At 41.3% G+C, this 15,809-nt stretch overlaps 1 protein-coding gene across 1 annotated transcript in view; it reads left to right on the top strand.

The window, feature by feature from the left end:
• The first annotated feature begins 2,445 nt into the window (after positions 1-2,445).
• LOC127956949 (bile acid-CoA:amino acid N-acyltransferase-like) overlaps positions 2,446-15,809 on the top strand; it is a 31,694-nt gene continuing 18,330 nt past the window's right edge. The window contains exons 1-8 of the mRNA XM_052555281.1: positions 2,446-2,665; positions 8,524-8,623; positions 8,746-8,936; positions 9,095-9,237; positions 10,102-10,221; positions 10,316-10,398; positions 11,188-11,278; positions 11,392-11,472. Coding sequence (XP_052411241.1) covers positions 2,446-2,665; positions 8,524-8,623; positions 8,746-8,936; positions 9,095-9,237; positions 10,102-10,221; positions 10,316-10,398; positions 11,188-11,278; positions 11,392-11,472 — 1,029 coding nt within the window. The remainder of the gene's footprint in view (positions 2,666-8,523; positions 8,624-8,745; positions 8,937-9,094; positions 9,238-10,101; positions 10,222-10,315; positions 10,399-11,187; positions 11,279-11,391; positions 11,473-15,809) is intronic.

Here is a 15,809-nt window from a genome sequence, read left to right as displayed (position 1 = left end):
AGGACAACCATTAAGAAATCTGAAGGTTTAACTATAGTCACAAATAATGTTTCATGCCTTTTATATATGTTTGATGTGCTCAAGTTAATCGGTGCAACTTTCACCAATTTTTTATGTATGGTTTTTATAACTTTAACAGATAGTGCTATTAAATGTGTGTAAGATATGGAAAGTTTAGTATTGAATGAAAGCTCACGTTATTTGTCTAAACTTGGAGCAAAGGAAATTTCCAGATTCTGTATTGTGTGCATATCATGACACTTTATAAGGTATTAACGCAAAGATCCATCCCACATGACAATGCCACATGATATTTAATCGAGAAACAGTACGGGGCGTGTCTAAGCTCTGCAACAGCATCCCATTGGGAGATCGCATCGTAGGATGGACCAAATCTGCTTTGATAAAACCCCAATGCTCCAGTCTAGTCTCAAGTCTAGTCTCCAAGCGCATCATCTCTTGTTGAAGGTGATGTTGTGTCGCTTAAATGTGGTGCGCTGCGCTACGTTGCTCTTCCATCTAGGCCATGGCTTGAACTACCAACACGCTGCTAGCGTTCTTGCCATCCAGAACTCAAAACCACTCCATTGAAACTTTGTGACAGCGAAACCATGCTTGCTTGCTTGCGCCTTTTCAACCCAGGCTCCTAGCCATCAGCGTGCTTGCAAGTCATAAAGAGCTTCAACTTTCCGTGACAGAATCTTCAAAGCTCACGCCGCACAAACGAGAGGACTCGGAAGAAACTTTGTCCACCGTCAAGGCAAGAGCTGTTGAATCTCTCAAAATCGCCGGGCAGTCAACCAATCAATCAAGGCAAAGGGCATCCTCAGACGTCATCTACGCAACCGCGAATCCCAGCCGGGATTCCCCTTTCAGCTCAACGCGTGTTTAGATCCATATAATCTATAGAATAGCTCAAAAAATTCTTGTTTCATTTATAAAGAAGTATTGTCCTGTGTGGTGTATTTTAAGATTAAACTTTGCCCAGATCCTGTGCTACCTAGCCTGTAGCGTATACATTTTCTTTCTGTTTGTATTATCTTGTTCATGAAGTAAACTCAAACAGATTTTAAGGATATACTGAATTTTAAGTTCGCTGGACGAACCGTTGATGAAGTATAAACTAAATCAATTTGGACCCAGTTCAAGGAAAGCAATTCGAATCTTTAGATTTGATTCTTATCAGAATAAATGAGCTAATATTTCCTTACATTAATGTAAGCCAACACATTATGACAGCACTCAAAACTACTTAGCAGCAGATACTTCATTACAAACAAGCAGAGTTTATATTAAATATTATTCTTGCTCAGCAGCCCAGTAAATGTCTTCACTTACGTTATTTTTGGCTTCCATCGTCATGTGAATAATAGCTCATTAGTAAATCAGGGTATATATCTTCTTTCGATAAAGAGCTCACATAGGGTGGAACTTGTCATGAAGTTAGTGATAACAAAACCCGCCCATTTAGAGGAAAGATATGATTAGTCCGTTTTTCTGTAATTTAAAATTATGCTCCCATTGATTTACAATTGCTTGGTCCTCTGCAACTTCACAGCTGGACCACCAATCACAGAGCTGCAAATGCTAGGTGGAAACATTTTAATATGGAGGAAATAGTTGGAGATCATTTAACGCATTCACTGAATAGGCAGATTTGAAGAATTTATTTCCACAGAAATTGTATTTATTTTATTTAGATGATGATTCTGAAATTATGAATCACTTAAAATGATTTATTTATTTAAAAGAAATGATGGCTTTTATTATAAAGAACATTTTTAAGTTTTTCATTTAAAAAAATATTATTAAAAAATTGTAAATATTGTTTTTACAATAGTTTAGGCCCTCCCTGACACACCAGCAAGTCCACCTCTGAATGTCTGAAAAAAATTAATTGCCAATTATCGCAAATGCTTGATTGCAGTTGTTGCTGCAAAGGGTGGCACAACCAGTTATAAGATTTAGGGGGCAATTACTTTTATACGTAGTGCCAGGCAGGTCTGGATAGCTTTTTTCCCTTAATAAAAGAAATCATTAAATTTCACAGCGCTATAAATATATATATATATATATATATATATATATATATATATATATATATATATATATATATATTCACACACACACACACACACACACATATATGTGTATACATGTATAGTCCTTATTTTATGGACATGTTGAATGGGCTACAGTAATGTTATTTAGTCTCTGATTGGTTTTAGTTTAGTATTTTAAAGGTTATTTTAACTTTAATCTTGAAATAGAGATTTGAAATGTGATGAGTAGGTTCCTGTGGTTTGGTTTGCAGTTAGAATTTTTTCACAATAAGAGGTATTTGGACACTCTGAATAGGATGTCTTCGATCTACCATCCATGTTCCTTAATACAACTGCTATTCTTTAAGGTAAGCCAGAAGTAAATTCCAGATGCTATTTTCACATGTATTCTCTGTATAGGTCTGTGAGCACTCAGATGAGGACATGCCCTTTGCTTTCTGTTCAACCCGTTCGTGGACTGTTGGATGAGAAGTTTCAGATTGTGGTAACAAATTTACCACCAAATCAAAAAGTGACACTACACTCTCTGCATCAATCAGATGACAAGGACTTCTGGGAGGCATTTGGACACTATGTCAGTGATGAACATGGATCAGTGGCAGGTGCGTAGTACACTAATGTATGATTTGATTCCGTCATTTATTGGAACCAAGTGGAGTGGGATCAGGAGAAATGTGACATGGGTTCTCTTTGACTGATTGATGAGCTGCCGGATTCTAGATTATCTGTAGATACTTAAACTACTGCAATTCCCTGCTAATCAACATGACTATTACTGAAATGACAAGAGCTTGATTAAGGAGCTCTGCTGTGTTTTCTGACAAAAAAGATCTGATTTTCCAGTGTTAAAAGGGCAAATTTGCCTGAATGTACATTGTTGAAATGTGGGTGGCAATTTCACCTGCTAATGAAACACTTCCCCCAGGTAGTCTTCCGTCCCCCAGTTGGATAACAAGGATCTCCATCCTAACAGAGCTGATGCTCCTTTATATAAGGTACTTATAAAAGCATGGGGATCTACAACTAGGTCCTACTTAAACTAGATGGAAAAAAAGTTTACTTTCACACTTGGTTCCCTTTCCTGGTCCAAACCTGAGTTCTATTACTCCCCCCTCTCCCTGCCCCCACTGGACTGTGTCCATATTATTTTATTTGGGTCGAACCATAGTTCGTTTGTGTAATCAAGCCAGCAGCTGTTTATCCTATTGCTTATTAATGATGGTGAAGGAGAAGGCGGCAAATGCATAATGTTGCTCTCTGCAATTTTATATATTTATGTTTTTGAACCGTTCATTTTGTTTTCAAAGCTTTTGTACATAACGGCACTTAGTCTGTCTTGCGAAATGTAATGCAAATACTCTAAATGGTTTAAATGCACTTGAATGGTTTAAACGCAGAGCACAAATTCTAAGTCATGTAACTTACCTTTTTTGAAAACATTTTCCAGAGCAAATTAATTACAGATTTTATAGCAAGGATATCAAAATAACAAAAACTTTAAATTGGTATTTTAATATCCGTTTCACGAGTTCACATTTACTCATAATTAAATAAAGGTTTAAGCATATTTGGCGTGCTGTCCGGGGAGAGAGCTCCGCGCCCGGCAAGACCCCCGAGCCAGGGGAAACCCCCCCCCCATCCGGGGAGAGGGGTCTGAGCTCGGAGGCCGGCCCAGCCCAGAGTGCTCCCCCGAGTGCTTCTACCTGGCTGGGGTAGAAACTTGGGTGAGGGTGCGGGATTGGGGTGGTGAGGAGATACGTGAAGGCTCCTGCGGGAGCTGATGCTGCTGCGGCAGTGAGGAGATACGTGAAGGCTCCTGCGGGAGCTGATACTGCTGCGGCAGTGAGGAGATACGTAAAAGGCTCCTGCAGGAGCTGATACTGCTGTAGCCGTGGGGGAGATATATAATGGCTCCTGAAGGAGCAGGGTGCTGTTGGAATGGGAAATGGAGATGACTAGGGAAAAAACGGGTGGCTGATGAGGGTTTGGTGGGCTTTTTTGAGATTTAAGCGGTCTGATCGGATAGGAGTGTTTGGTATTGGAGAATAGGTGATTGAAGGTTAAAAATCTAGATAAAGTGGCCCTTCATGGTCTGATCTTTTTTACTTCGCTTTATATGAAATGACATGGCTTCATTGTCCAAGACTGCTAGATCAGAAATGGTGGGGTGGATATTTGGTTTAAAGCTGGAAGTGGTAGTGAGCTCTGAGCATCTGAGAAAGCCAAAGAAGGCTAGGATAAACATGGCATCTAGCGTTCGAGCAGTGTGGATGGAATGGTAACCTTTGCGAAGCGTAGAAATGCATTTAGTCAGGATTTCAAAGGTTATGGGCTGCCTGGAGTCTGGGCGCGTGGGATGGGCTCTTTGAATGCCTTTGATGAGAAGGGAGGTCTGTGAATTGGCTATTTGGGCTGAGGGTGAACCAAATATGAGTTTATGGAAAAATTGGATTCCACTTAGATAGCTTTTGATGGAGCTGACTTGGAGGGTTTTGTTAATGTTGAGGAGTGATATAAATGAGGTGATGGAAAGTAGGGAAAAATCAGGGAACAGTAGATTATAGGCGGAGTGGAATGCTTTAAAGCATTTCCATGCTGTGAAGTATGACTGCAGGGTGCTGGGGGAAATGGCTTAGAGAATAGAATTTCTTGAAGTTTCAAGAAGGGGTCTCAGAGGAATATTAGCTCTGAATAAGGAGGCACTGGGGTTGGGAATGGTTCCGCCTGCGGTGCCAACAGCCTGAATTTCTGAAAGGCAAAACGAGAGAGAGAGTCAGCTATTTGGTTCTTTACCCCGGGAAGGTGTTTTGCGGTTATGATAAACTGATCGCAAGCTGAGATCCAGATTAGCCGCTTTAGTAAGGGCATTAAGGTGGGGGAATGAGAACGGCCGTTATTAATGCAATGGACGGTAGCCTCATTATCGCAGTGAATTACGATGCTGGTGGTGGACCACTCTTTTCCCCATAGAGAGGCTGCCACGACGATAGGATATAGCTCGAAAAGGGATGATGATATTAATGGCTGGGGTAAATCTAACAGCTGGGAGGGCCATGTAGAAGCGAACCAGCGGTTTTGGTAAAATCCTCCGAAACCGATGGAAGGGGCGGCGTCGGTAAATAATTGGATGTCGGTTGGGGATGAAACCAAATCACTGTAAAAGAAAGATAATCCGTTCCATTGATTAAGGAAGGATATCCACAGACTGAGCTCATCGCGGCATGGATTGGTTATGAATAATCGGTCCTCTAGCTCGTGAACGGAGGACGCGAGAGAGAGGAGGTGAGAGACGAAAGGGCAGCCTTGAGGGATTATGCGCATCGCGAAATTTAGATGACCGAGAACGGATAGCAGCTCACGTTTGGAGCAATTTGGATTTGCTAATAGAGTGGAAGCCACCAGAATGGTTCTGTCGATTTTTTCCTGGGGTAGAGAAGCTTGAAATTTTTGTGAATCTAGATTGATTCCCAAAAATTCGATGGAAGTGCTTGGACCTGACGTTTTTTCCTGTGCGAGGGGAATCCCGAGCTCTGCAAAAACCTTTTGAGTTGTCATAAGGTTTGCTGCTGGGATGGAGTCAGGCGGTGATATGATTAAGAAATCGTCTAAGAGGTGAATTAAATTAAAGTAATTGTTGGAAAGGATCCAGCAAATTGCTTCTGACAACATGTCGAAAATGTGAGGCGGACGGAAAAGTAAAATTTATTTCTCCAATAGACGCCGAATAAGTGCCAAAAATCTGGGTGGATGGGCATCACTTTAAACACAGAGGTGATGTCGACTTTGGCCATCCAAGCGCAGCGTCCTGCGTCTTTGATCATAGTGATGGCTTGGTCGATGTCGTGGTAGTGAAGAGAAAATTCGTCGAGTGGAATGAGACTATTAATGCTCGGGAGCGGGGAATTATGCGGCGAAGAAAGATCGATGATGAGGCGTTTTTTACCAGAAAATTTTCTGGTTGCTACGCCTATGGGGCTGATGCGGAAGATGTGAAGTGAAGTGACATTCAGCCAAGTATGGTGACCCATACTCAGAATTTGTGCTCTGCATTTAACCCATCCGAAATGCACACACACAGAGCAGTGAACACAAACACACACACTGTGAGCACACACCCGGAGCAGTGGGCAGCCATTAATGCTGCGGCGCCCGGGGAGCAGTTGGGGGTTCGATGCCTTGCTCAAGGGCACCTAAGTCGTGGTATTGAAGGTGGAGAGAGAGCTGTTCATGCACTCCCCCCACCCACAATTCCGTCCGGCCCGAGACTAGAACTCACAACCCTTCGATTGGGAGTCCAACCCTCTAACCATTAGGCCACAACTTCCCAACCCAACTTGTTGAAGGGGGGAACGGAAAAAGGGAAGATCATGAAATCAGCGTCTATTTCTTTCTCAATTAACAGGTCAACTGTTTCGGGTTCCGTGAGAGCGGACTGAAGGTTGGGGCATATGAGGCTTTGGGAGGGGAGACTTTCGACCCCAGGATGAAAACCGTGTGAGAGGCCCGACAGTAGGTAGTTAGAAAAATCTGGGTTGGGGTGATGGAGCAATTCAGAAGATAGGCGAAAAATATTTACTGGAGTCGATAAGTATTGTTTCTCATTTTTATTGACATTTTTTTGTACAGGACAAATCAAGCGGGCGTGAGCGCCGCCACAAAAGTCGCAAATATGCATGAACCGGCAGCGTTGTCTTGAGCACCTGCCGGCATTGAAGCTGATGCAGAGTTGCCTATCAGAGAAAGAAGGGGGGCGGCGATTAGAGGCATTGGGGAGGGAACGATTGTTTGGGAAATTTGGTACATAGCTGGTGGACTTGGGTTGGGATGGTTCGGCACAGGGAGGAATGGATGGGTTGACAAAAGGGCATGTTGTAGAGGAGTGTGCGATGGATCGGCATACTGCGCATGTGATATTATTGCAGCCTAAAAATACCCAATTGTGAACTTCAGTGTCCAAAGCTCCCCAATAAGGACACTGATTCCACTGAGATACTCGGATGGCGCATTTTGCCGAAAATAATTTATGGTAGGTGTAGAAATGGGAACCCCCGTATGATAACGCGAGCTCTGCGATTATTGTGAGATAGTCGCTGAGCTCGCGTCTCCGTTGTGGAAAAGAGGAACAGATTACTTCGGAGTAGCGATTGAAGGCGATGGAGAATTCGGGAAATGAAAGAATACGGGACTGAATGTGAGTGGTGTTTTTTAGAGTGAGTGAGAACTCGCCGCAGTCAATTTGGCGTGGCATGGGTAGGAGCTTAGCTGAGGACAGGGAGAAGGATGAACGGGCATGAGAGATGGAGGAAGGAGTAACAGCTGACGGAACCGCCTGCGGAAGCCGGCTCGCTCTTGGAACGGTTGCAGGAGCTGCACGAGAAGAGAGCCCAGGAAAGAGAGGGGGAATAATGGGTGCTGGAGTCTGTGCCATGAGTGGAGGCGGCCTTGTGCTGTGGTCAGCTCCGGTGGCGAGGAACATATTATCAAAAAGGGAGGGAATGGTGGATGTTGGGTCTTTTGCCATTTGCTGAGGCGGTCTCGCCCTAGAGCAGGATGGCGGGGCTGGGGGCCATGGGTAGGGGAGAGGATTAAGGGTGGGAAAACTTTGGGACTGGGAGTAAGACTGCGCTGATAGCGGAGGCGTGCTAGCGCTATCTTGGCGGCTTGTGCAGGCGTGCGCCTGTGTGTCGTCTGGAGCATAGCGGCACTGATTTGTTTTATCTTTGGTTTTAGATGGAGGAGTGTTTATTGGCGGTGGCGCCCTTGCCTGGAGGGATACGTAGAGGGCTTGTAACTCCGCCTTGTTTAGCCGGCGAGGAACGGTGATGCCGGCGTTTGAGAGGGCCTGGCGTAGACTTGTCAGTGTCCATTTCTCCGTGGCTGGAGCGGAAGAGAGAGCTGAGGCATGAGAGGATGCTGGTGACGGTGGCTGACGCCTGGAAGGTAAAGTGGAATCCCTGCGTCTGGAGGTTTGAGCGGTGGTATTGCGGGAAGATCTGCGACCCCGCGGTGCAGCCGCTGGCTCGGTAGGAGCATCTTCTGGGGCGTTGGTGTCCCGAACTTCGGCTGTGGACGCATGCGGAGCTGCGTCGTGAAAGGTGTCGTCTTCATCAGAGGATGATTCGGTCTCAGACATGCTGCAGCGATTCGATGCGTAGTTTCTGGAAATCGAGAGATAGCGAAGGAAGGACTTCTTGCTTGATTATTTATAGGCGTTTTCCTCTTGAGCTGATTGGTAAACTGTGTAATTGCTAATGATGAACTGGCCGTGTTAATTATCCGTGCATGTTCCTCCCGAAATTTGTTTGAGAAACTTCCCTTCAGGGAAAAATAAACACCTAGATTCCTGTGCTCATATATCTGGGTCAATTATAAGTAGTGACTTCTATATTGATCCAGAAATCAACTGAAACTTTGTTACAATTTGCAATGTTATGGATGTATGCTCTCATGTATAATTTAGGGTTCAAAGATGAAAGTTTGGGAGGCACTTATGAAGGCACAGAGCCAATGGGGTTGCTTTGGAGCATGAGGCCCATACCAGGGAGTCGACATGGACTCAGGTAGCTTTGCCTAGAAAAATGTTATGGTGTGTGTTTTCTATTACCAAGTATAAATTCAGGCTTCATTTTTATGCGAGGAGTTTGGAAACCAGAAGTCACCTAACTACTGGTCTTTACGCCAGGTTACGTAAGAGGGACATTTTCAGACCAATGGAAGTTTGCATTTCAGTATACTGTGAGCATCTATCTCAAGGCTTCAGCCAGCAAACACCCTTGGCAACCAGTGTCACTGAGCGCTGGTACATCGCACCAGGTGTGAAGAGGATAAACATCATGGAGAAAGAAATACAAGGAACTTTATTCCTGCCTCCAGGTACAAACATCCATATTAGATTTATAATCACCCACAAGCATTCAAGTTAAATTCTGACATTGATTCATATTCCCTGGTATCCCAAGGGGTTGATTTATATTCTATTTTATGTCAAAGAAGTCAGGTAAATTGCTTGAAAATGAATTGTTGTGTTTTAGGCTCCGGGACATACCCAGGAGTGCTGGACCTGTGGGGAGGAGGTGGTGGTTTGGTTGAGTACCGTTCTGCCCTGCTTGCATCTCATGGCTTTGCATCCATGGCACTTGAGTACACTCAAGACACTGATGCTTCTTACTTTGAGGTAATTCAGAACTTTTGGTTTAATAATGTGGACCAATTTGACATGACATTTAATTTAGTTTGGCATTGTAATTACCTACCTGGAGGTCCAGAGGAACTATTTCAGCACCCACTCAGATTTCCGGGCCATAAAAGCAAATGTGATAATAAATGGAGTTACAGGGTTAGTTCACACAAATAGCAAAATTATGTCATTAATAACTTACCCTCGTGTTGTTCCAAACCCGTAAGACCTCTGTTTATCTTTGGAACACAGTTTAAGATATTTTAGATTTAGTCCGAGAGCTCTCAGTCCCTCCATTGAAGCTGTGTGAATGGTATACTGTCCTTGTCCAGAAAGGTAAGAAAAACATCATCAAAGTAGTCCATGTGACACACACAGTTTCAATGGAGGGACGGAGAGCTCTCGGACTAATTCTAAAATATCTTAAACTGTGTTCCAAAGATAAACGGAGGTCTCACGTGTTTGGAACGACATAAGGGTAAGTCATTAATGACATAATTTTGCTATTTGGGTGAACTAACCCTTTAAGATTATCAGATTATTTTGTAAAAATTATCACAACATCTCATAAACTGTTACAAAGAAGGTGGTCACACATTGGATGAATGCAAAAAAGAAAAAAGAAAAATAATTATAATTATAATTAAAATTAAATAAAATAAAATAAAATAAAATAAAATAAAATAAAAACACTGTCCTTCAGCAGGAGAACAGTCATCCATCCTGAACCTTAACTCAAAATGTAAAATCCATTTGGACTGAGTGCATTCAAAGCTGGACGCAACGTCGGGTTATGTGGTTGGAGAACTGTTTATATAGTCTTTACAGATATGCATGTTTATGTATACATGTTTTTTGTAGAAAGCATACCAGATACTGAATAATCATCCAATGGTAAAGAAGGATCATTTGGCTGTTCTTGGGCTAAGTTTGGGAAGTGCCATCACACTCAGTATGACTTCCTACTCCAAAGTCATTAAGGTTTGCTTGGCACATGTAAACACGTGTATCTACATTTTAAATGCAGATTATTTGTATTACATTAAATATTTTGGTGTTTCTTTTTATTGTGCAGCCCCAGTGTTGTGTGTGCATAAGTGGAAGTCATCTGATGCCTGTTGATAAATCCCTCTCTGATCTCTTTGAGCTGATGAAAAAGTGAGACACAGAAACCATGAGGATGTAGGATGAGAATGTTATGTCATTATACGTGTTTAGCAAATATTATATTTTTACACAAAGTTACACCACAATTAAATGAGCACTTAAGTTACAGTTAAATGTGTGTGTGTGTGGCTAAATTGGCTAATTTACTTATCTTACAGAAAATATTGGCATATCTTTAGGCTCTATCTATCTATCTATCTATCTATCTATCTATCTATCTATCTATCTATCTCCCCCCCCCTCTCTCTCTCTCTCTCTCTATATATATATATATACACACACACACACACACATATATATATATATATATATATATATAGAGAGAGAGAGAGAGAGAGAGAGAGAGAGAGAGAGAGAGAGAGAGAGATATGCATTTATTAGGTTCGACAAATTTATTCGGCATTTATGCATGTATATATATGCATTTATTTAGTTTTTTCAGCTTTATGTTCAAAATTATCAGTATATTGCAACTTTCATGTAAATATTCAATATCTTGAGTACATTCATAATTTAAATTTCTCACCAAATCTCAAGTTTCAAGCCTTTAGGCTCTCGTGTTGCTCTGACATTTTCTCACATGTTTAATATTGTCAGATATCAAATACCATTAGATTAATAAATTAAGTGTGACTTACGTGTCTAAACATATTATGGGTACATGATAAAACAATTAGAACAACTGTAATATTGAGTAAATTTGTACATTGTGAATATTTTACTACTACTACTACTACTACTACTACTACTAATAATAATAATACAAACATTTAATTCCAGCAATGCAGATAAGCTATGTGTGAATGAGAACAACCAGGTTATCCTCAGAAATCTGATCCTATCGCTTCCCAGTCAAAGTGCCAAAATTGATGTGAGTATATATCATTATGGATTTGTTGATATGTTTGTTTTGTCTAGTTTTTAATTTATTTTTAATTAAAAAAAAATTCCGTTAACTTCAATCATCTTTTAAAATGCACACAGGTCGGGAGAATAAAGTGTCCTCTTCTGTTGGTAAATGGTGATGATGATCAGGCTGTTCCTGTAGTGGAATCTGCTGAAGACGTGAGTTATATATTTTTTTCAATTCTGTCATGTGAATCTTTTTACTAAACATTGATTTCTACAGTGACATAAAACAGAGCAAACTTCAAAACTTCATTAAAAGTTCATGGAACACTAAATTACATTTATTTGTTTGTGTTGCACATCATTGCAGGCAATGCTAGCGTCTGTTAATATTAATTGTATGAGGTTAAAGAGCAACACAGATGGGAAATAAAAATTACCTGTATTACAGTGTATGATGTAGCTTCCCATCAGTGTAAACAATGTGCAAAGTAATTAAACTAAAAAGTACACGATTTAGTTATTGGCTTCTAAAGTAAGGAGTCGACTCTGAATCGCTGAAACGAGTCGTTATAGATTTCAAATCTTTTGCCCATCTCTATGTACGTCACTAGGAACACTTTGCATAATAATCTCCGCCTACCGTCTTGGGAGAAACGTAACTCTGACCTGCCCCACCCCCCCACACAGATGCTCCGGTTGGTGTAATAGCATCATGTCGAGGAGACAGTGTTTTTAATTGTAAAGGCAAGTTTGTTTTATTTTCACTGCCAAAGAATGAAGATCAGAAGAACCAATGGCTAAAATTCATTTTTACCACAATACCAGAGCAGTACTACAAATCCCTATTAGAAAATTGCTTTTCTAATCTCGGTGAGTACAAGGCGGGATTTTCAAAGCGTTTGGCCATAAAAGAGGGTTCATTACCAACTTTATTTAGACCAACAAGCATCTCCGAATCACAACGCGAAGTATGATTATGAAGTTATGTGTTTGTTTTCTCCCGAGCGTCTTATCAGTATGTGTGCTGTCTGCAGCCTTTGTCTGCGCTGATCTTCATTTACAAACATGTCATTAAAATGAAGTGTAACAAGTGCTGCTAACAGATATTCTGTGATAAACTAATCCATATGAAAACAACGCAATGTCCGTTTTTCACGTCTCCCTTCATTATATCTAATGTGACCACGCCCCCGCGCTGAACGCGCTATTCAGATTCAAACTTAAGCGCGCGGCTTGAATACACCCACACAGAAGAAAAAGCAGGGAGACTGTTCAAGTTTTTTATTTTACTGTTTGCTTCGCGATGAGAGGTATAAGACATAATTCACCCCAAAAAGATGCTAACGTATTGTTTACCATGAAGGTGTGTGCGGAACAACCAATCAAAACTGACTATGTCAGTTGACCAATCAGAACACAGTATGCTACCGAAAGGTGGGGTTTAAGGAAATTGAATCTTTTGAACAGCTTCGCACGAACCGTTTGGGGATCTCTGAGAATTTAGGTAATTTTAAAATGATATTTTGACAAAATGACAATGTTTTTTAACCTTGGATGGATTTAAACCTATTGTACAGGACTTATAAACAGTGATAGGAAGCTTAGAATTTTCATCTTACTGGCTCTTTAATTGTAAATTGTAAAAGGTCTCAGGTTACGTAGACACTGCGTCCTCTAGGGCTCACTATGGGGAGCGCCTTCACCATGACCAGTGTCTGAAGCATACACCTAAACATGACAATAACATTGGCTGGTGACAGTCTGTGATGTCATCACCTGGCGTGACCAGAGTATAAAAGGGCACCGGGAGAACACTTACCTATTAAGAGCTGAGCTAGGAAGCCCAAGCCTAGGGCAGAGCTCAAGGCTTGTAATCAGGAGAAAGAGATTCCTTTAAGGGGATACAGCCAGATGTCTAAAAACCATTCCTGGCATGACACCCACGTAGTCTACCAGCGGTTCTGAATAAACCTGCTAAAAGAACTTACTCGACAGTTCTTTGGTAGCAACACCCTGCTCAGAAATTTATCAACAGAGATACATAAGTTGAGTAGAGCCCAAGGCGAAAACCAGGGCCTAAACCAACTCAGAGAAAGGGAATGAGGCTGACAGCACCCAAATGCCCAGATAAGGAGCAGCACGCTTGCAAGAGGCCCTTCATGGGAAGCACAGCTAGCTCACTTAACAAGCAACCTGCAAGAAAGGCAGGAAAGGCAGGACTATCCTCCGGGGTGAGAGGAGCACTGCCTGGCTTGACCCAAATGGAGGAATCTTATCAGGGAGGCAGCAAGCGGCCCAACTACCTGATGTCACTGTCATGGAGCTCAAGTGCAGGGGCCTCCACCCTTAGCAAGGAGAGAGAGGAACCCAGCTTGACCAAAGTGATCAATAGCCCAGGATCAGAGGACCTAACTCTAAAGTTGAGACAAGGACTTACACAGTCTGCCCAGAAACCAGCAAGCTCAAGGGGACCCTTAAGCAGAGAGGGGAGCACAACCTTGTCTGCATGGGACAAAATGGGTTGGTGTGGGCGGATAGACACTTGTGTGTGTATGGTATGCAGGAGAATAAAATGATTCACTCCCGCAAAATAGAAATATCTAAACATAAAATATCTAAAACAAATAAGTTGTTATTCATCTATTGCACAAAAGTTATATGAACTAATATAAATGATTAACAGGTGCAAGCGTGTACAGAGTTTCTATTTAGGCTATAACACGTGTTTGCAGTATTGAGCAATGCAGTGCTGAATTTGCGTGCTCATGATTCCTCTCATTATAACACACAAATTGTAGACATTATGAAAGATTAATTATGCATATATTTATTGTGTTGTAAGAGATATGTGAGATTGCGGTAAAATGAGATAACTTTTAGAGACTATAAATACAGCGCTCTTTGCTGGCATTCTGCAATTCTAAACCATGCATGCAGCAGCCACTTACTTTAGTTAGTAATAACAGTGCTCTGTTATGCTTTAATAAGTATTTATCGAGAGCGTGCATGCTGGGATTTCATAAATTTCATGGAGGAAAAAGTAATGTAACTAGTAATGTAACTAATTACTAATTACTTTTGAAATAATTTAATCAGAACAATAAGGTGATTACTTTCAACCCTCTGAGGTCTAGGGGGTTTTGGGGGCCTGGAGAAGTTTTGACATGTACTGACTTTTGTGCTTTTTTCAGTTGCTTCTAAACATATTCATAGCTAAAGTCTGAAAACACTGTATTCAGTACAAACTTGAGTTATCTTGAAAGATTAGTCTCCAAGCTTTTCAACGATGTGTTACATATGGAAATCTGATAATATATGGAGAAGTTGTGGCCATTTGAAGGTAGGCACTCAAAAAAGCTCAAAAGGGATAAAAAATGGCCTCCTAAGATTGTGCAGATTGTCACCGGTTCTCACCGGCTGGGGGTGACAATAGGGCTAATTTACATCTCATTTAGTAAAGGATAATGTGCATCGTAAATGTCAGTAATTTATCTTTTTTGACTTTTTAAAAATGATTTAGAGGCTGAAATATGTGATTTTTATCTTTTTCTAAAACATTTTTTGCCATAACTCTATTTGAACTTGTGCATTGTAGATCACATGTTGCAAGACACTCCTTTAAAATCTGACCATGATTTTTAATGTTATTATTTTAATGTTAATGTAAACAAAAAGCACATATTGATGCTTATTCTATTTGTTATTTGCTGGTTTTCTACATAAAACTTGGTGAATGAACACAAAACAACAAACTTTGATGTTTATGGAAACAGAAAAGTATTATTGCAAATCTTGTTGCCTCCAATGAAATAAATCGTTCGGGCACACTTACTCTTTGTCGGGGTTTTCTTTGTGGATTTAACCATGTCCGAAGTTTGTACTGTGCGTCTGTTTGCCTCTAAATGTCCAATAATTTACATGTCCTGCCACTCTTATTAAGCAGCTAAAGAATATAACCAGGGTTCTAAATTAACACCCGCCAACCCGCCAAATGCGGGTTAAAATTCATTTTGGCGGGTGTTAATTAAAACTTACTAGCCAGTTTGGCTGGGGATGCATGACATGAGGCTCTGTTCTCGATCATTTATCCCCCTGGCAACACTTCCTACATTTCCCATGAACACTATGCTGTAATCCTACGTGATGACGTTTCATATGCCCATTGGCTGCACGCAGTTTGCAGTGAAACCAGCGCGAAAAAACAAGGAATAGAGCTTCCATCAGAAAACACAAGGAAGAAGAACAAATGGAGCCAGAGCATGGACCATAGACTGAAAGAGGAGGGAGTAAGCTATTAAAGAAAAAAATTAAGATTAAACTAAATGCGGCTGTGATTGGGACGGATTTCTGGGGGCGAAAAGAGGAACGAGGCAGGGGATGAGGATATTACGGAGCCCCGCACGTCACCTGTAGGAGAAAAAAAAAAAATCAATCCGTGACGACGGTTTTGCAATCCGTCCCCACAGATTATAAACCGTACTCACGAATTCATGAACTTTTCCCTTGGTTAAACAAACCGTACCCACGAATTCCCAATCCGTGCGCTCAGA

This window comes from Carassius gibelio, chromosome B4 (assembly GCF_023724105.1).
Source record: "Carassius gibelio isolate Cgi1373 ecotype wild population from Czech Republic chromosome B4, carGib1.2-hapl.c, whole genome shotgun sequence".
In the NCBI taxonomy this organism is placed as follows: domain Eukaryota; kingdom Metazoa; phylum Chordata; class Actinopteri; order Cypriniformes; family Cyprinidae; genus Carassius; species Carassius gibelio.
This window is presented reverse-complemented; position numbering and strand designations above follow the sequence as displayed.